The 19,537-nt window shown below is 48.3% G+C and overlaps 1 protein-coding gene across 4 annotated transcripts; it reads left to right on the forward strand.

The window, feature by feature from the left end:
• The first annotated feature begins 169 nt into the window (after positions 1-169).
• On the forward strand, positions 170-15,550 carry LOC129837056 (atrophin-1-like). Of its 4 annotated transcripts, none has more exons than XM_055902948.1 (10): positions 170-502; positions 4,460-4,603; positions 5,478-5,582; positions 7,924-8,043; positions 8,150-10,962; positions 11,446-11,662; positions 11,749-13,201; positions 13,395-13,538; positions 14,443-14,623; positions 14,783-15,550. In XM_055902948.1, the coding sequence occupies exons 2-10, from the start codon at positions 4,577-4,579 to the stop codon at positions 14,814-14,816; spliced, it is 5,094 nt and encodes a 1,697-aa protein (XP_055758923.1). In that variant the 5' UTR covers positions 170-502; positions 4,460-4,576; the 3' UTR covers positions 14,817-15,550. The 4 variants fall into 4 exon arrangements, with proteins under 4 accessions (XP_055758923.1, XP_055758925.1, XP_055758924.1 ...); XM_055902949.1 differs by lacking the exon at positions 170-502 and adding an exon at positions 527-1,147 and having other exon boundaries at positions 11,755-13,201; XM_055902947.1 differs by lacking the exon at positions 170-502 and adding an exon at positions 528-1,147.
• Positions 15,551-19,537: the final 3,987 nt, after the last annotated feature.

A 19,537-nucleotide genomic window follows, 5' to 3' on the forward strand; every position in this document is an offset into this window, starting at 1 on the left:
TAAATGTAGCAGCAGAGGGAGCGCGAGACGTGGCCTTTTTATGTGAAGGTAAAAGGCGCGCAAGCGCAGTAGATCGCTCCTCCACATGGTTACTATGGTTACTACACAATAGGAGACGGGACAGGGGGCTGTGTAAAGGGGGAAGAAAAAACGAAAGGAGAGAGTAGGGAGGGGGGTTGCAGAACCGCTTGACTGGACACACTGTAGCTAGCTCCCCCGACACTGGGCAGAGTAAAGGAGAGAGGTAGACCGGGATAGAGGTGGAAGGAGAAGAAACGGGGTAGGCCTCGGCCTAGGTTCTAGGGGAAAGGTTTATACACAAAGAAGAACCCGTTCTTGGCATGAATAGAATGGACACTGAAACTTTGAGAATGCACTATTATCTAGGCTATAATGGCATGATGCAGTTCGATGGTGTTTGACTACACGTTGGGCTGCATGCTGTAGCCATGTGCCCATCAATACAATGATGGGGAGAAGTTTTAGAACGAAGGGAGAAAAGGTAAGATTCTGTAAGTTGAGTTATTGTGTGTATAAAGGATCCATGCAAATTAGCCTATAGTGGGCCAATGCCCAGTTAAAGGTGGAAAAGTAGCCTATAGTAGGCGAATGCACAGTTAAGATGATCCTACATTGGAGTGGGGGAAGACAAAACTGAAAAAGGGATTTCTCCTCCCCTCCCCTCCCTCTTCTGAGTGTTGGCCCTCTGCGCCTCTTCCTTCTCCCTGCCTCCCTTTCTTCTCGCTCCCCCATTCCTTAAAAATATGCAAATCACGCTCTTCTCTCCCTCTCTTTCTCTCTTCCTCGAAGTGCATCTCTTGCTCGCCCTCAGTAGATTTTGTGACTGTACCGACGGCAAAAAGTGCAAGTCGTCTTGACGGAGGAAGGGGGCGAAGGGGGTGGGGAAGTGGCAAACGTACGCATCAATTCGTACAGTCTTCAGCGGCACCCCGTTTTTTCCTGCAACGATTTGGGAAGGAGAGAGAAAATTCTGCATTATTTGCGGAACCGTTGCAATATGATCCAGCAGCCTCTGTTTATAGGTGCGCGTGCTGCCCCTATGTGTGCATGTCAACGTACTGTATAAACCGAGAGAGACGGTTAAAGAAAGGGAGAGTGAAAGGGAACACGCATCGCTGGATATCAGGTAAGGAGAAGGGAAAATGGATGCTTATATATTTTTGCTATTCTTGTTGGCCACGTTTGTGTCTTCCCTTCCCTTTCTTTGTGCGTTAATAATCATGCGTTATGTGTAATTCATGCCCGGATAAAATGTGTGTTAGGTTACAACGCACAACAGACGCACTAACAGTCCAACGAGAAAAGGCGTCTCGGTGAAGAATGGCATTCGCCATTCTATTCCGAATTATTTTTTCAAGACATGAAGAAAAAAAACAGTACGCTATGGGAGAAACACAACAGACATAGATAGACACAGGACCCATTCTAATCTGCATTATCAGTGTTAGCCTATATGTGCTATTACACATAGCGTCTACATCGTCGGTCTAGTCTATTCCGATGTAGCTCGCTTGTTGTACAGAATAGTAGAGCCGGTCGCATCTGCCTGTGTATCAATAACAGTAGCGGGAGAAGAAAGAAAGAGAACCGTTGCGTGCGGTGCCTGCTTCTCGGTGTCTGCTTGTCGGTGATGTGAGCTGTGTAACTGCATACTTACACGGGCCAAAGACATGCTGCGATGCATCACATATTTCATTTTAATGCATTCATGTGTGTGAGAGCGAGGAACAGTTAATGTGCACATATGTGTGTGTCTGTGTTTGACCATTGCTGTACATTGTGTGATTATTATAAGCTATGGTAAATGCTGTTTGCTTTTAGTGTTGATGGACCACAGCCAGGGACCAGCAAATGAATGCATGAATAGTAGCAGCCAGCCACCTGTGACTAAGATATACACTGACTGTATACAGTATCTGTGTCATTGGGATCCTTAGCCTCCCTCCTCTGCTTTACATTGGGCCCATAGGCCTACACTCTCCAAATATTGATTCCGTAGTACAAGTGATGGCTCAATGTTTATCATAGAGTGTGTGGAATTGTGAATTCTTTAACTATTGCAATATAGTAGACAACATGTCTATGGGAAAAGTCACTATAGCGCTATGCACATTGCACATGTAAAGGAGGGGGTTCTGTGAACCAAGATAGCTTGATGACTGACGAGTAGCCTAGTCTGAGACATGGACTTGTGGTAGCTCTCCGGGCTAATGCCTAGGCTTTCGCTCAGCAGGATAACACAGTCTTGTGGAGCTTAGTCCAGGTTCAAAGCCAGTTGGTGACACACACTCGCCTCATATTGAATTCATGCTAACTGACTATACTCTGTGTGTGAATCTGTAACTAACAGCTGTAACTGTTAATATACAGTGTGTGAGTGTATGAATACGTCAACATATATATGCACTAATAATATATATATGTGATAATGGTGCCACCATCGGATTTACTGTACCTGTGATAATTCAAACACACACACACACACACACACACACTGAATCTGTGGGTTTACTGCTCGATGGGTTGAACACAAGGGCCTTCATTGTCAGTGCTAACTACCTGGCTAAATATATCCCTTCATTTCACCCAGTGTGTCACTATTCTATTTATATCCTCATTCAGTATACATGAGCTTGACTGGGTGAATGGGTGAATGAGTTGGACATGTACAACCTGTGTCATATTTCATAGTTTACTACCCTAATGAATGAAGGGGGGAATGAGTTGGACCTGTACAACCTGTGTCATATTTCATAGTCTACTACCCTAATGAATGAAGGGGTGAATGAGTTGGACCTGTACAACCTGTGTCATATTTCATAGTCTACTACCCTAATGAATGAAGGGGTGAATGAGTTGGACCTGTACAACCTGTGTCATATTTCATAGTCTACTACCCTAATGAATGAAGGGGTGAATGAGTTGGACCTGTACAACCTGTGTCATATTTCATAGTCTACTACCCTAATGAATGAAGGGGTGAATGAGTTGGACCTGTACAACCTGTGTCATATTTCATAGTCTACTACCCTAATGAATGAAGGGGTGAATGAGTTGAACATATATGTTACATGTCATGGTCAAGTACCTGTATCTATTAGTGATGGGGGGAAATCAGTTACATATTGGGATATTATTTTTGATGATATATCGTATTGCATCGTTTTGACAATATTGCAATATTATTTTCCCGTGACTGATCAAAACACGTTTTCTCATGCTCTCTTGTGTCTTTGCAGCAGAGATATGGTGAGCAATATTTTTGGAACATCAAATCGCAAAAAAATCACAGTATCGATACACAAAACATAGAATTGTGAGAATTGCAATACATATTGTATCTTCACCTAAGTATCATGATAATATCGTATAGTGAGGTCCCTGGCAATTCCCAGCCCTAGATCTATGAATGAATTATCAGACTGTTAACCCCATGCAGGTTTGGGTTTGGGGCTGGGCTCTTTTTAACCCCGTTGCAGGTTATGGTCTGGGGCTGTGCTCTTTTTAACCCCGTTGCAGGTTATGGTCTGGGGCTGTGCTCTTTTTAACCCCATGCAGGTTTGGGTCTGGGGCTGGGCTCCTGTAGGTAAGGGGCTAATGTGGCTCTTGTATAGCCCCGGAGATGGCTATAACAGCTTAAACTTTTTCTGACCCAGGTTTAAACAACACCTTAGTGGGTTCTGATAGGCTGATAAAGACTAGAACACATACACGCATCCAATTGCTTTGGGAAGGTGCTGTACATTATCCAATGTTCATCAACATAAGGGAATAATCTGTGCACACAATATTTTCTTTCAAATGTGTTTATTGTGATACACAACAGTATCTATACATCTGTGTACAGATTCCATGTCCTTAAAGGAAAACTCCAGCCAAAACGATATTTTGTTATTTTTTTCAGTAGTCCATTGTTGAATTGGCGGTATGAATCAAAATGGGACTATATCAATTTTGGGACTATATCAACAATGGACTAATGAAACAAATACCAAAATATAGTTTTGGGTGGAGTTTTCCTTTTACTGTGATTCTTCAGAATGAACTGAACTGCGGTGTATTACTCATCAATGCATCCATTCAGTATTGAAGTGTGATATGAGTCAGATATCGTTTTTCCTGTAGCATCACTGTGTTGAGGATCCTTGACTTGTACATGCACTCAAAGCCATGCCTGGTTAATCAGTCCACCATTGCAAGGAATTCTCTATAACTGTAGTTGTAATGTTGATGTTATTGTTCAATATTATCCTTCGATATGTGTACAGCATGTGTTATTATGATTGATGGTGCACTGTAACGTGTCCTGTAAAATAATGTGTTGTTTTATGGTTGTTGTATCATTGTATTTTATTTGTATGGGGTTTTCTGATGCTACCTAATTCAATGGGACTGGCCTGGTTAGGTAGAGAATTCATCATTGTGGTGTTTTTTCCAGGTTGTAGAAGCTCAGATGGTGGTGAGGTGATTTTCAGTCCTACAGAGAAAGACAAGGACACCACTTCATTCACTGCTATGGCCTGTGGGGAGGGATGGACATCATAAAGGAGTAACGATGAAAACTCGAACTCACAAAGAATCGGTATGAACTGTTTCAATGGCTTCCTTCATCTCAACCTTGTTCCCCTGTGTAGCTGAGTGTGCATGTGTGGGTCAGATTGCAGATGTCTTTATTGTTAATATCTTGTATTATATTGCACGGAGATGGATTGTGATGTTATATTTTACATAATTTAAGATGAATAAGACTTTTGAAGTTAAGATATTCTGTGTGTATATTCTGTGTGTATATTCTGTGTGGACATTGATGTCATAATTATTCCTCTCTGTTCTCTTCTGACCTCGTTCTTGCCGCTTTCTACCCTCCCAATTCCTCTTCTATCTCCTTTCCCTCCTCATATGCTCTTACCCCCCCCCCACCCATCACTGATCCTCTATCCTTTCTCCCTCATTCCTGCTCCCTCCATATTTCATCATCCTTCGTTCCCCCTTACCCTTCCCTGATCCCCTCTCCCCTCCTTTCTGCCCCCTCCATCCCTCACTTTTTTCTTTCCCTTTCTCCCCTCCTACTCCTTGGTTTTGTCCTCTACTGTTCTCTTTACTTATTGTTTTGACCCCTTTACCCCCCTCGACCCCCATTTACCCCCCTCGACCCCCATTTACCCCCCTCGACCCCCATTTACCTCCCTCTACACCCCTCAACCTCCCTTTACTTCCCTCTAACCCCCTCGACCCCCATTTACCTTCCTCTACCCCCTCGACCCCCATTTACCCCCCTCGACCCCCATTTACCCCCCTCTACACCCCTCAACCTCCCTTTACCTCCCTCTACCCATCTTTACCCACCTCTACCCCCTTTTACCCCCCTCATACCACATTTCCCCTTCTCTCTCTTCGTTTGTTCCTCCTCTCTCCTCTCCTCCTCCTTCTTGCCCCTTCCACCCCTGGCGGTTCAGATGCCAATGCGCAGTGGGCGGAGGCGGGGGGGAAGCAACGAGGAGAGGAGGGGTAGACGCCCGCATCCCAGCCCTTCTCGTGCAGAACGAAACGACAGGCAGACGGTGAGAGCCTATCATGTTTTATGTCTGTTCTTTCCTGTGTTCTCCCTAAGAAACTCTTGTTATGTTGTCCCTCTGTCTCTAGTAATGGCAGTCTCTTTCTCCTTATGGCTTTGTTTGTCATATAGTCTTTCCATCTATATTTGTCTGTAGTAAAGTGTGTGTGTGTGTGGACGTGTTTAACTATTCTTGTGGGGACCAACTGGGGACAAATGCTATTTCTAGGGGGTTTAGGGTTAAGGTTAGAATTATTGTTAGGGTTAGAATTACGTTAAGGGTTAGGAGCTAGTGTTAGGTTTAGGGTTAAGGTTAAGTTTTTGGGTTAAGGTTAGGGTTAAGGTTAAGGTTAGGGTACGGGTTTTGGGAAAATAGGATTTTGAATGGGACTGAATTGTGTGGCCCCACAAGGTTAGCTGTACAGTCGTGGCCAAAATTTTTGAGAATGACACAAATATTAATTTTCACAATGTCTGCTGCCTCAGTGTCTAGATATTTTTGTCAGATGTTACTATGGAATTCTGAAGTATAATTACAAGCATTTCATAAGTGTCAAAGGCTTTTATTGACAATTACATGAAGTTGATGCAAAGAGTCAATATTTGCAGTGTTGACCCTTCTTTTTCAATACCTCTGCAATCCACCCTGGCATGCTGTCAATTAACTTCTGGGCCACATCCTGACTGATGGCAGCCCATTCTTGCAAAGTCAATGCTTGGAGTTTGTCAGAATTTGTGGGTTTTTGTTTGTCCACCCGCCTCTTGAGGATTGACCACAACTTCTCAATGGGATTAAGGTCTGGGGAGTTTCCTGGCCATGGATGCAAAATATTGATGTTTTGTTCCCCGCGCCACTTAGTTATCACTTTTGCCTTATGGCAAGGTGCTCCATCATGCTGGAAAAGGCAAAATTGTTGGTCACCAAACTGTTCCTGGATGGTTGGGAGAAGTTGGTCTCGGAGGATGTGTTGGTACCATTCCTTATTCGTGGCTGTGTTCCTAGGCAAAATTGTGAGTGAGCCCACTCCCTTGGCTGAGAAGCAACCCCACACATTTATGGTCTCAGGATGCTTTACTGTTGGCATGACACAGGACTGATGGTAGCGCTCACCTTGTCTTCACCGGACAAGCTTTTTTCCGGATGCCCCAAACAATCGGAAAGGGGATTCATCAGAGAAAATGACTTTACCCCGGTCCTCAGCAGTCCAATCCCTGTACCTTTTGCATAATATCAGTCTGTCCCTGATGTTTTTCCTGGAGAGAAGTGGCTTCTTTGCTGCCCTTCTTGACACCAGGCCATCCTCCAAAAGTCTTCGCCTCACTGTGCGTGCAGATGCACTCATACCTGCCTGCTGCCATTCCTGAGCAAGCTCTGTACTGGTGGTGCCCCGATCCCGCAGCTGAATCAACTTTAGGAGATGGTCCTGGCGCTTGCTGGACTTTCTTGGGCGCCCTGAAGCCTTCTTCACAACAGTTGAACCGCTCTCCTTGAAGTTCTTGATGATCCGATAAATGGTTGATTTAGGTGCAATCTTACAGGCAGCAATATCCTTGCCTGTGAAGCCCTTTTTGTGCAACGCAATGATGACAGCACGTGTTTCCTTGCAGGTAACCATGGTTGACAGAGGAAGAACAATGATTCCAAGCACCACCCTCCTTTTGAAGCTTCCAGTCTGTTATTCGAACTCAATCAGCATGACAGAGTGATCTCCAGCCTTGTCCTTGTCAACACTCACACCTGTGTTAACGAGAGAATCACTGACATGATGTCAGCTGGTCCTTTTCTGGCAGGGCTAAAATGCAGTGGAAATGTTTTTGGGCGATTCAGTTCATTTGCATGGCAAAGGGGGACTTTGCAATTAATTGCAATTCATCTGATCACTCTTCATAACATTCTGGAGTATATGCAAATTGCCATCATACAAACTCAGGCAGCAGACTTCGTGAAAATTAATATTTGTGTCATTCTCAAAACTTTTGGCCACGACTGTTCAAGAGTGTGTGTGTGTGTTGTGTGTTGTGTGTGTGTGTGTGTGTGTGTGTGTGTGTGTGTGTGTGTGTGTGTGTGTGTGTGTGTGTGTGTGTGTGTGTGCGTGTGTGTGTGTGTGTGCGTGTGCGTGTGAGTGAGAGAAGAGGCTGTCAGTCATTAGATATTGATCTACATGTAAGCCTTAATGAAGCCGTGTGTGTGCGTGCCTGTATGAGTCATCACCACTATGATTGCCTTATATGTACAATTGTAGTGCCAATGTGGTGTGTTTTATACTGCTTTACCTGCAGTGTCATCTCTCTTTGAGTTTGTCTTTCTTACTTAAAAAAATGATACGCATGCATATTCTGTATCTTAGCAAAGAGCTGCTGGTGAGGAATTGGCTGTCAGTCGCTTCAATCACAGATCGCAAGGCCATGATTCGTCAGAGAGTGAAGGGGAGGAACTTGTGCCTCCACCAAAGAGGCAGAAAGTCCAGGTTAGTGTAACGTGATGTTGAACTGCACCACTAGGTTGAATTAGGATGTTTTAATGTCAACATTTAATAAATATATACTTTCCTCATATTCACCTTATGTCATCAGGATTCTTCCTCTGCCACCAACCCACCGACTTCAACTCATTCAACTGACAGTACTCCCCCCACTATACCGCCCCCACCCTCGGCTCCCAGACAGCCACGTGACAGTGACAACGAGGATGGTCAATCCCAGGGCAGCAGGAGCTCAGTTGTAGGGAGCTTGGCCAATAGTCTGAGCAGTGGGCGGGACATCGACCAGGACAATCGATCTTCCTCCCCGAGTCTCTCAGCCTCCCCTCCAGCCAGTTTAGACTCTGACTCTGATGGTCCAGACTCACCAAAGCAAGGAGAGGGGGAACGGGAGAAAAGGAAAGAGGGAGGAGTGGGGAAGACAGGAGGAGAGGAAAGGAGAGCAGCCAGAGAGGGGAGAGGGGATGAGTCTTGCGGAGATGGAGAAAGGAAGGATGGAGGAATAGAGGACAGTCCTTCTCTGAAGCTGCCATCCTCCTCCATCTCTTCCTCTGCTCCTGTTACCTCTCTCCGCGGAGCAGGAGATTCAGCCAATGACAGCAATAGTGGCAGGAAGTCCTATTTCTCACAGGACTACAAGCTGGTGAGCAAGATGGAGTATGGACCGGCCAGCGCTGACACTGTGCACAGTGGCAATCGAATGAACTCCAAAGCTAAAGCGCAGTGCGTGACCAAGGCAACTGTCGCCGGGGGAGACTATCCCCACGGCAACCCCAACATTCCACACCCCCCTCCACCACCTCTTCCTCCTCCACCAGCGCTGAAACCCTTAGAACTAGGGGGGCAGAACCTGCCCTCAGAAATCAAGGTAGAGAGAGAGAAAATGGAGAAAGGTGAGAAACTGATGGACAACAAGACGGCTCCTCCCTCTCTGTTACCCCAAACCAGCCCCTTACCACCCTCCCAGCCCCCGCCCCCGCCCCACCCCCACCACTACAGCCCCACTGGATGGCAGGGAGGCACCGCAACCGGTTGCCAGGGGAGCTGGGGCTACACCCGTTACTCTGGTAACCACCACGCTCACCAGCCGCAGCACCAACCCCCAGTGCAGCAGCAGCAACTGCCATCCGTCTACAACCCCCCTTCCTCTCGTCATTCGTCCTCCTCCCACCCCCCTTACCTCCCCCACCCCCACAAGGAGTACCTCCCCAGGTACACTTCCGGGGGAGGGGAAAGGGAGAGGGGGGCGGCCGGCGAGAGGGAGAGGGGGGGAGTGAGGGTGGAGTATGGGGGAAGGGAGATAGGTAGGGATTTCTCGGCTGGTAGTGGTAGTAACAGCAGCACTTCTGGTGGGATGGGGGGTCCTAATGGGGTCCAAGGGAGGGAGTTTGGGGGTCAGAACCGGGAGTACCCAGGCCTGGGACCTCAGGGCTCTGGGAGAGACCCCCCCATGGGTCCTGGGGGAAGAGAATTTGGACCGGGGGGGTTCAGAGAAAGAGAGAGGGATAGAGATAGGGAGAGGGAGGGAGAGAGGGATGTAGGAGGAAGGGAGTTCCCTTTACTGAATCGTAATGAGAATCAGAACAGAGAGTTTGGACCCACCGGTGCTGGGGGAGGAAGGGGGCACCCCAGAGACAAAGAGGGGGGGCGGTGGGGCGAGTTTGGGGGCCAGATGAGAGAGGTGGGGGGCAATGGTAACCCCAATAATAACCCCCTCCCCCTAGGAAACCCCCCAAGCTCGACCAGTGGGTTACCTGCAGCCCCCATGCTAAACCGCGACCCCCCTTCCTCACCCCAAAACAACCCCAGCCACCCTGCTCTACCCTCCCACCCACATCCTCAAAGCACTTCCAAGCGAGACTACACCCCATCGATGGACCAGGCACAGACAAGGCACAGTCCCCCCTCTGGACCAGAACACTTCCACAGAGAGTACCCTCCTGGGGCCAAGGACTATCCCCCTGGTGGCCCACCCTCCACCGGCCCAGCCCGTGAGTACCCCAGCCCTCCCGGTATGACTCCAAACCTGGGCCGAGACTACCCAGGTGGACCTCAGATCCCCCACCTACCCCACCCCCACTTTCCAGCCCAGCAGCCCAGAGACAGGGACCGAGAGAGGGACACCAACCAGCGAGAGTCGTCTCTTTACCAAAACCGTGGCGGTCCCCCCCAACCCCCGTCCCTTTCTCCCTCCTCTTCCTCCTCCACTCCTCATGGACACCCTCCGAATGCTCCTTACCCTCCACCGCCACCTCCTCCCCCTCTCCCCCCTCCCCAAACCTCCCTTGCTCAGCCCCAACCCCCCTCCGGCCTGGGACCCAATCACGTTCGTCCGGCAAATTATTCTTCCTCCAATCAGACTCCTGCAACACCCCTCTCTCCTTTACTAAGCCCCTCGACCAATCAGATGGGAGGGTTTCCTTCCTACCTGCCAGGCTCCTCCTCCGGGGCTAACATGTCACTTCCTGGTTCAGGTGTGTCACCTGGCTGTCGGCCCTCACCTTTTCACAGCACTTTGAACAGCCACGCCCCCTTCAGCGGCCCCTACCACTCCAATGGGAACAGTGGGAACAACCTGGTCCCGACTAACAGCAATAGTAACAGTAGCAGTGGCAGAAGCCATACCAACTCTCTCTCTCAGTCCCTCTCACCTCAAAACGCCTCAAAAGGACCCCCACCTCTTAGTAACCCCGGCAACAACAATGGCACTTCGGCCCCTGGCTGTAGCTCCTCACTTCCTAGAGATGGGCATTCTGATTCGTCCACAGGTCTACCTCCCCCACCTGTCATCAAGGAGGAACCAATAGAGGAGAGGGAGGAGAGTGAAAGCCCACCTCCTGTTTTGAGAAGCCCCTCCCCTGAGCCCAAGCCGGTGGACATTCCGATCCACGCCAGCCAATCAGCACGGTGAGATGGGACAGGTGTCATAGCAACAGAAGGGCTCCATCATATGTCACTCTAACAACAAGTTCTAACAACTGACTTATGTGGTTTTATCTCTGTTTTTGTCACTGGCACTTATCATAATATGTCAGCTATTATTTCTAGATAAAGGGGCTGAGAAATGTATTCCTGTCACAGAAGATGTTTTGTAGATAGGCCTAGAGTATATCAAAGACAACAGCACCCATCACAGAAGATGTTTTGTAGATAGGCCTACAGTATATCAAAGACAACAGCACCTATCACAGAAGATGTTTTGTAGATAGGCCTACAGTATATCAAAGACAACAGCACCCATCACAGAAGATGTTTTGTAGATAGGCCTACAGTAGATCAAAGACAACAACACCCATCACAGAAGACATTGCCAGATAATAAAGATAGTATCATCATATGGGAACAAAATCCGATGCATAAATTGGTTATATTTTGCTGATGTGGTTCTAGGTTCCACAGGGTTCTAGATCGGGGCAGTGGAAACTCCTGTGCCCGCAGCGACGTTCTCTTCGTCCCCCTGGACGGCTCCAAACTGTGGAAGAAGAGGAACGAGGTGATCGAGAGAGCCCGGAGAGAGGTGGAGCAGAGGGCCAGAGACCTGAGGGAGAAAGAGCGGGAACGAGAGAGGGAGAGAGAGAGGGAGCGGGACCTGGAGAGGCATCTACAAGTGAGTATAATGAGGCAGGGAGGGGGACACAATGCTCAATTTCCTTCTCCTTTTTGTCTCTTTAAATGCGCTCTCTTTCCCTGCAGCAACAGAAGGACAATAACAATGCAAATATACAACGCCAGGGATCCTCTCTCTTCTTCCCCTCCTCCTCCTCCATCCTCCTCGACCCTAACTCCTCTTCTTCTAACCCTGGGTCTCACCCTCAGCCACACCACCAGCAGCACCACTCCCACCCTCACCCCCACGCTCACCTCCACCACTCCCACCTCCACCCCTCCCTCTCTCAACACATTCCACACTCCCTCCTCATGCAGTCAATGGGGGGTTCAACGGTGGTTGGCCCACAGGGGGCTCTGGGGATAGGGTTAGGAGGGCCGTACCTGGGCCCTGACACCCCCGCACTGCGGACCCTGAGCGAGTACGCCCGGCCCCACGCCATGTCCCCCCTCGGGGCTAGTCGCCAACACCAACACCCACATGTCCACCATCATGGCCACCCTCATGGCCACCCCCATGTCCACCCCTCCTTCTTCCTCCCCCAGTTCCAGAACCATGCTCTGGCCCACCCACATCACATGCCTGCTGATGCAGCCACAGCGGCAGCCATCTTGGGTTTCCTCTATGGGGGCAGTATGGAGGGAGGGCCAGGGGGGCATGGAGGAGGACATGGGGGGATGGGTGGTGCAGGGTTAGGGGGGATGGGGTTTCCCCATGCAGTGGCAGCCCACCGTGAGCGCATGAAGCCGGGGTTTGAGTTTAAGAGTGAGGACAGGGTGTACCAGCCGGGCTCCTTGGGAGATCCTACGGCTCTCGCCCTCGCCCACTCCCACTCGCATGCCCACGCACACGCTCATGCACATGCTCACTCCCTACTGCTGGGGGGAGGGGGTGGAGGTGAGGTGTCCATTTACGGCACCCCCCCTCCCCAGGCTCCTCCACCCCCACCACCGCCCCTCCAGAACCCAGCGTTAGCCCCAGTGAGTCGCCTCCCTAACCCTCCTCCCGTACCTCAGTCCCTCTCCAACCCTCCCCCCTTCTCCCTGCTTCCTCCCTCGCTACCCTCTCACCCTGCACCAGCCCCTCCACCCCCGGCCCCCGCAGCTGCACCTCTGCCCGCTCCTCCTCCACCCTCCTCCAACCCTGTTTCATCCCTCCATCACCCCGCACCGCACTCCTTTCCCAGTTCCCTCCCCCCATCTCATCCCCCACCTGCCCCGGCCCCGGTGACCGCCCCTCCTGAGACCTACCCCCCTCCTACTCGCTCCCCCACCACCTCTGAGAGAGAGAGGAGTGGAGAGAGGGAGAGAGAAAGAGAGCGAGACAGAGCGGGGCTGCCAGCCGGTGGAGAGAGGGGACGAGAGAGGGAGCAAGAGAGAGAGAGAGAAAGAGAAAGAGGGGGAAGCAATGGAAGTGGTGGAAGTGGTGGAAGTGGAGGAGGAGAGATTCCGGGGCGTCTTCAGATGTTGAACGTCACGCCTCATCATCACCAGCACTCACACATCCACTCCCACCTGCACCTGCACCAGCAAGACACAGGTAACCACTGCTGCTAACACTATCACAGTTGTGATCTTGTACTGTGATCTACACACTACTATTTAGTGCTTTTTGAGCTGGGCCTGAGAAAGCTCATCCTGTCTGTTACAGATGTTGATGTTAACGTGGTTGTTGATTCTGTGACTCTTATTAAATATCTCCTTGTGTTTCCTGTTACATCATTGGCCCCTAGCGGCGGGCGGGGTGCACCCCCTGATGGACCCGTTGGCGTCGGGGTCTCCCCTGGCCCGCCTGCCCTACCCAGGGGCAACGCTGGGCACCCCCATCCTGGCACACCCCCTCACTGAAAGCGAGGTGCTACGACAACAGCTCTTCGGTGAGGAAAGGCTTGTTTTTTCAGTCTGTTTGTTTATTTTTCTGCCTGTCTGTCTGTCTGTCTGTGTTGTATCATGAATATTATACCTACTGTAACTATCTATCTTTCTGTCACTGTCTACCTCACCTGTCTCTCCTTTCTACACTCCTTCTCTCCCCTTAACACTCCTCCTCTCACCTGTCTCTCCTTTCTCCACCCCTTCTCTCACCTGTCTCTCACTTCTACACTCCTCCTCTCACCTGTCTCTCTCTTCTACACTCCTCCTCTCACCTGTCTCTCTCTTCTACACTCCTCCTCTCACCTGTCTCTCCCCTTCTCCACTCCTCCTCTCACCTGTCTCTCTCTTCTACACTCCTCCTCTCACCTGTCTCTCCCCTTCTCCACTCCTCCTCTCACCCGTCTCTCCCCTTCTCCACTCTTCCTCTCACCTGTCTCTCCCTTCTCCACTCCTCCTCTCACCTGTCTCTCCCCTTCTCCACTCCTCTCACTTATCTATCTCCTTCTCCACTGTCTATCCCTTCTCCACTCCTCATCTCACCTGTCTATCTCCACTCCTCTCACCTGTCTCTCCTCTTCTCCACTCCTCCTCTCACCTGTCTCTCCCTTCTCCACTCCTCTCACCTGTCTATCTCCTCCACTCCTCCTCTCATCCGTCTCTCCTCTTCTCCACTCCTCCTCTCACCCGTCTCTCCCCTTCTCCACTTCTCTCACTTGTCTATCTCCTTCTCCACTCCTCCTCTCACCTGCCCCTCCCTTCTCCACTCCTCACCTGTCTCTCCCTTCTCCACTCCTCCTCTCGCCTGTCTCTCCTCTTCTCCGCTCCTCCTCTCGCCTGTCTCTCCTCTTCTCCGCTCCTCCTCTCACCTCTTCTCCCTTTCCTCTTCCCTTTTCCTTCCCCCTCCAGGTGCTCCGTTCCGTGAGCTTCCCCAGCCCTCCTCTCTGACAGGTTCCATGTCAGCGGCCCACCAGCTCCAGGCCATGCAGCAGGCCCAGAGCGCAGAGCTGCAGATGCAGAGACTGGCCCTGGAACAGCAGTGGATCCACCACCACCACCACCACTCCCTTACCCAGGACGAGTACTACAGGTAGCTACTAATGGGACCAGGGGAGCTGGGTGGGGTGTGGGGAGACTGTGTCTGGTGGAGGTGGGGGAGAGAGTGTGTGTGTGTGTACGTGTGTGTGTGTGTGTGTATGCACACATCATCCTTGACCCTGTCTCATACAGTCTCTTCTCTCTTCCTCAGCCACTTAAAGAAGGAAAGCGACAAGACCCTGTAAGGGAGGAAAAAGAGGGGGAACAAGCCCACGGATGACAAACCCAAAGGAGGAAGAAAGGAGAGAAATATCTGCAAAGGAAGAAGAAAACAACAAAACGGAAGCACTAAAACAATGAAGGAAGCATCATACCATAGGAACCTGAGGAGAAATGAACTGATTGAGAAACCAGATGAAAAAAGGGAGAGAGGGATGAGAGGAGTGAAAACGTTGCTCACCGTATGTGTTATCTGTACTATACCATAGCCCCAGACTCTGGGCGCATCACAGCGTATGTTGTTCAACTCCAGTTTTGTATTGTGCCCTGTACAGTATACTAGGTTGGAGCAGCAATATAATGCAGTACAGTCTGGTGTAAATGACCTTATGCCAGGAAGAATGTGTACATGAGGCTCTCTTTTATGTCATTGCATGTAGCTAGGCCCTTATTCTGAACTGGTTGAACTCCTGGTTCTATTTTTAGTAATCGCCCTCTCTTTCCTAACGGACGGGTGGTGTATGAGTATGCATGAGATCAGCGATTAAGAAGTGTCATATTATGTTAACGATTAATAGTATTGTTATTATTATTCATGTCTGTTTGTTGATAATTCTATAATTCTATTTACATATTATTTGTATTGTTATTTTATTACATTTTCATGGTATGGCGGTTTCTTTCGTTTTTTTATTGTGAAACGAGATGCAAATGAAGGAAAAAGACGGAAGATAAACGACATCATTTTTGGGGGAAAATATATGGGTCTCTGATGTGGTTGTGTACAGTATGTTCTCTCCTCTCTCTCTACACAAACACATGCATCTCTGTCTTGGTGTTTATATAAAACACACATAAAGCATACAGTACCAGTCAGTACCAGTATATATATACAGTACCAGTCAGTACCAGTATACATATACAGTACCAGTCAAAAGTTTGGACTCTGCTACTCATTCAAGGGTTTTTATTTATTTAGACTATTTTCTACATTGTAGAATAATGGTGAAGACATCAAACTATGAAATAACACGTATGGAATCATGTAGTAACCAAAAAAGTGCTAAGCAAATCAAAATATATTTTATATTTGAGATTCTTCAAAGTAGCCACTCTTTGCCTTGATGACAGCATTGCACACTCTTGGCATTCTCTCTACCAGCTTCATGAGGTAGTCACTTGGAATGCGTTTCAATCAACAGGTGTGCCTTGTTAAAAGTTAATTTGTGGAATTTCATTCCTTCTTAATGTGTTTGAGCCAATCAGTTGTGTTGTGACAAGGTAAGGGTGGTATACAGCAGATGGCCTTATTTGGTAAAAGACCAAGTCAATATTATGGAAAGAACAACTCAAATAAGCAAAGAAAAATGACAGTCCATCATTACTTTAAGACATGAAGGTCAGTCAATCCAAAAGATGTCAAGAACTTTGAAAGTTTCTTCAAGTGCAGTCATAAAAACTATCAAGTGCTATGATGAAACTGGCTCTTATGAGGACTACCACAGGAAAGGAAGACCCAGAGTTACCTCTGCTGCAGAGGATAAGTTCATTAGAGTTAACTGCACCTCAGATTGCAGCCCAAATAAATGCTTCACAGAGTTCAAGTAAAAGACATCTCAACATCATGTGTTCAGAGGAGACTGCGTGAATCAGGCCTTCATGGTTGAATTGCTACAAAGAAACCACTACTAAAGGACGCTAATAAAAAGAAGAGACTTGTTTGTGCCAAGAAACACAAGCAATGAAAATTAGACCAATGGAAACTTTTCCAAACTTGTGATTTTTGGTTTCAACCACTGTGTCTTTGTGAGATGCAGAGTAGGTGAACGGATTATCTCATGTGTGGTTTCCACTGTGAAGCATGGAGGTGGTGGTGTGATGGTGCTTTGCTTGTGACACTGTCTGTGATTTATTTTGAGTTCAAGGCACACTTAATCTGCATGGCTACCACAGCATTCTGTAGCGATACGCCATCCCATCTGGTTTGCGCTTAGTGGGACTATCATTTGTTTTTCAACAGGACAATGACTCAAAACACACCTCCAGACTGTGTAAGGGCTATTTGACCAAGAAGGAGAGTGACGGAGTGCTGCATCAGATGACTACAATCACCTGACCTCAACCCAATTGAGATGGTTTGGGATGAGTTGGATAGGAGAGTGAAGGAAAAGCAGCCAACAAGTGCTCAGCATATGTGGTGAACTCCTTTAAGACTGTTGGCAAAGCATTCCAGATGAAGCTGGTTGAGAGAATGCCAAGGGTGTGCAAAGCAGTCATTGAGGCAAAGGGTAGCTACTTTGTAGAAATCTAAAATATATTTTGATTTGTTTAACACTTTTTTGGTTACTACATGATTCCATATGTGTTATTTCATAGTTTTGATGTCTTCACTATTTTTCTACAATGTAGAAAATATAAAAAAAATAAAGGAAGAAAACTCTTGAAGGACTAGGTGTGTTCAAACTTTTGACTGGTACTGTATATCAAATTCCTCTCTTCTCCCTCACCCAATTGTCTCACTCCCTCTCCTTCCCTCTCACCCCACCTTTCCCTCCCTCTCTCCTTCCCTCTTCCCCCCTCCATCCCTCTCCCCCTCATCTCTCCTCTCCCTCTCATCTTTCCTTCCCTCCTCCCCCTGCCCTCTTCCCCTCTCCTCTCTCCCTCCTTCCCTCTCACCCCACCTTTCCTCCTTCCCTCTTCCCCTCTCCTCTCCCCCCATCTTTCCTTCCCTATCTCCCACTCTCCCCCCTCCTCTCTTCTTTCCCTCCCTCTCCCCCCCCCCCCTCTCCTCTCTCCTTCCCTTTCCTCCCTCCCTCTGGGTGAGTGTAGCTAATAGGAGACATATGTATGGGATGAGTGTGAGACATGAAAGTTGTGTAGCACCAGTGAGCACCAGCCCTGTACAGCCAACATTCCAGACCACACTGTAAAAGAAAGAAGGAAACTGATAGGAGCTGGAAGCGTATGATTTACCGATGCTGTTAGAAGCTCAGGGCTGAATGTGTTCTAGGCTAAATGTGACAAATGCCTCTGTGCTGTTTAGAATAAATGCTCTTATAGTTTGTATTAATAATGTTTCAACCACTAAGAGGAAACTTCATCCTCTTCATACAGTACATGTGATGGTGTGACTTACGATTCCCTCTTTATACCAAGTGAAGTTAAAACCATGCAATATTTACATGGTAACTGCATATGCAGCTGGACTGTACTATGTTAGCATGCTACGGTCTGACTATTCACATAAAACTATTTTACTTTGACCTGTATTTACAGATAGGAACTGACAGGGTGTGTCTGCCTTATATTCTGTTTATAGTGCTGTATAGTCAGCCATGTTACCATTCAGAAAAGCTACTGTACTCTGTATTAACCATGGGAATAACATGCATTCAACAAGAGTTCATTAGTAGTAAAGAAGCAAACAGGTATATTAGTGTCACAGTGTTTAACTGGCAAGTGCTATTAGCCTTCTCCTGCCCACATGTTGAGCTGAGATATTCCATGGTAAGTTGGTTGTGTGGCGTTTAAAGTCACCTTAGATAAGTATGTCGGCAGCATTCCGTATTGTAGCATCTACAGGACGATCCTGACATTCCATTCTGATGACATCAGGGAGATATTCTTAGAGCCATCCTTCACCAGGGCAAGTGAGAAGGATGATGTCAAAGACATAGAAATAGGTTGCATAGATGGTAAATAGATGTCACTTTACATGGCCTGTCCATCATTGCAGCTTGGTTAACACACAGAAGTTCTGCCAAACAAATTGTTAGTGTAATTACCATTTTATCACGTAATTTCTAAGAAAATTGTTATTTCTGTACCAGGCTTCACTCGGCGTTCAATCAGGCAAGACTTTCTGCCAATGGTGCTGTCTGTTCTACCGGTAAGTGAACTGCTTATGTGATCACAGAGCCATGGACTGACTGACAGGCTGCCTTGATTATATACTAATTGGAGTCACAGGCGTTTCAATGTTTCTTGTTTTTGCCAATCTGGTGAAGTATTCTCAGTGTCAGTCAAAGGGGGAGGGCTCAAGCTGCATGACACTGAATTCTAATAACTACTCCCTTAGTCGTAGGAAAACACACATATAACCCCACACTCTCATTAACTCCCTCATCCACTCACACATGCTGAGAAATATGCTGACATGGTGCTCCATGTAATTAAGAACACAGACTCACTTGCACGTTTGCACACATAAAAACACACACACACAGAGCCCTTTGTGTCTGAGAGAACCCGGAAGGCGACCAACACTACCTCCCAGACCAGCGACAGACACACATACCAGCGACAGGCAGACAGACCAGCGACAGACACATACCAGCGACAGACACACATACCAGCGACAGACACACATACCAGCGAAAGACACACATACCAGCGAAAGACACACATACTAGCAACAGGCAGACAGACCAGCCACAGACACACATACCAGCGACAGGCAGACAGACCAGCGACAGACACACATACCAACGACAAACACACATACCAGCCACAGACACACATACCAGCGACAGACACACATACCAGCGACAGGCAGACAGACCAGCGACAGACACACATACCAGCGACAGGCAGACAGACCAGCGACAGACACACATACCAGCCACAGACACACATACCAGCGACAGGCAGACAGACAGACAAACCAGTGAGCTGTGTTGACAGAGAGACCACCTCACAGATACCAGTGCGCATCGAGTTGACATGGAGCTGTGCAACAAGGTAAGAA

This window comes from Salvelinus fontinalis, chromosome 38, assembly GCF_029448725.1.
Source record: "Salvelinus fontinalis isolate EN_2023a chromosome 38, ASM2944872v1, whole genome shotgun sequence".
NCBI classification, from domain to species: domain Eukaryota; kingdom Metazoa; phylum Chordata; class Actinopteri; order Salmoniformes; family Salmonidae; genus Salvelinus; species Salvelinus fontinalis.

Coding starts and splice junctions, on each gene's coding strand:
- LOC129837056 (XM_055902948.1), top strand. CDS start 4,577: ATGAAAACTCGAACTCACAAAGAATCG. Junction 11,663..11,748: donor ACCTGGAGAGGCATCTACAA/GTGAGTATAATG, acceptor CTTTCCCTGCAG/CAACAGAAGGACAATAACAA. Junction 13,539..14,442: donor GCTACGACAACAGCTCTTCG/GTGAGGAAAGGC, acceptor TTCCCCCTCCAG/GTGCTCCGTTCCGTGAGCTT.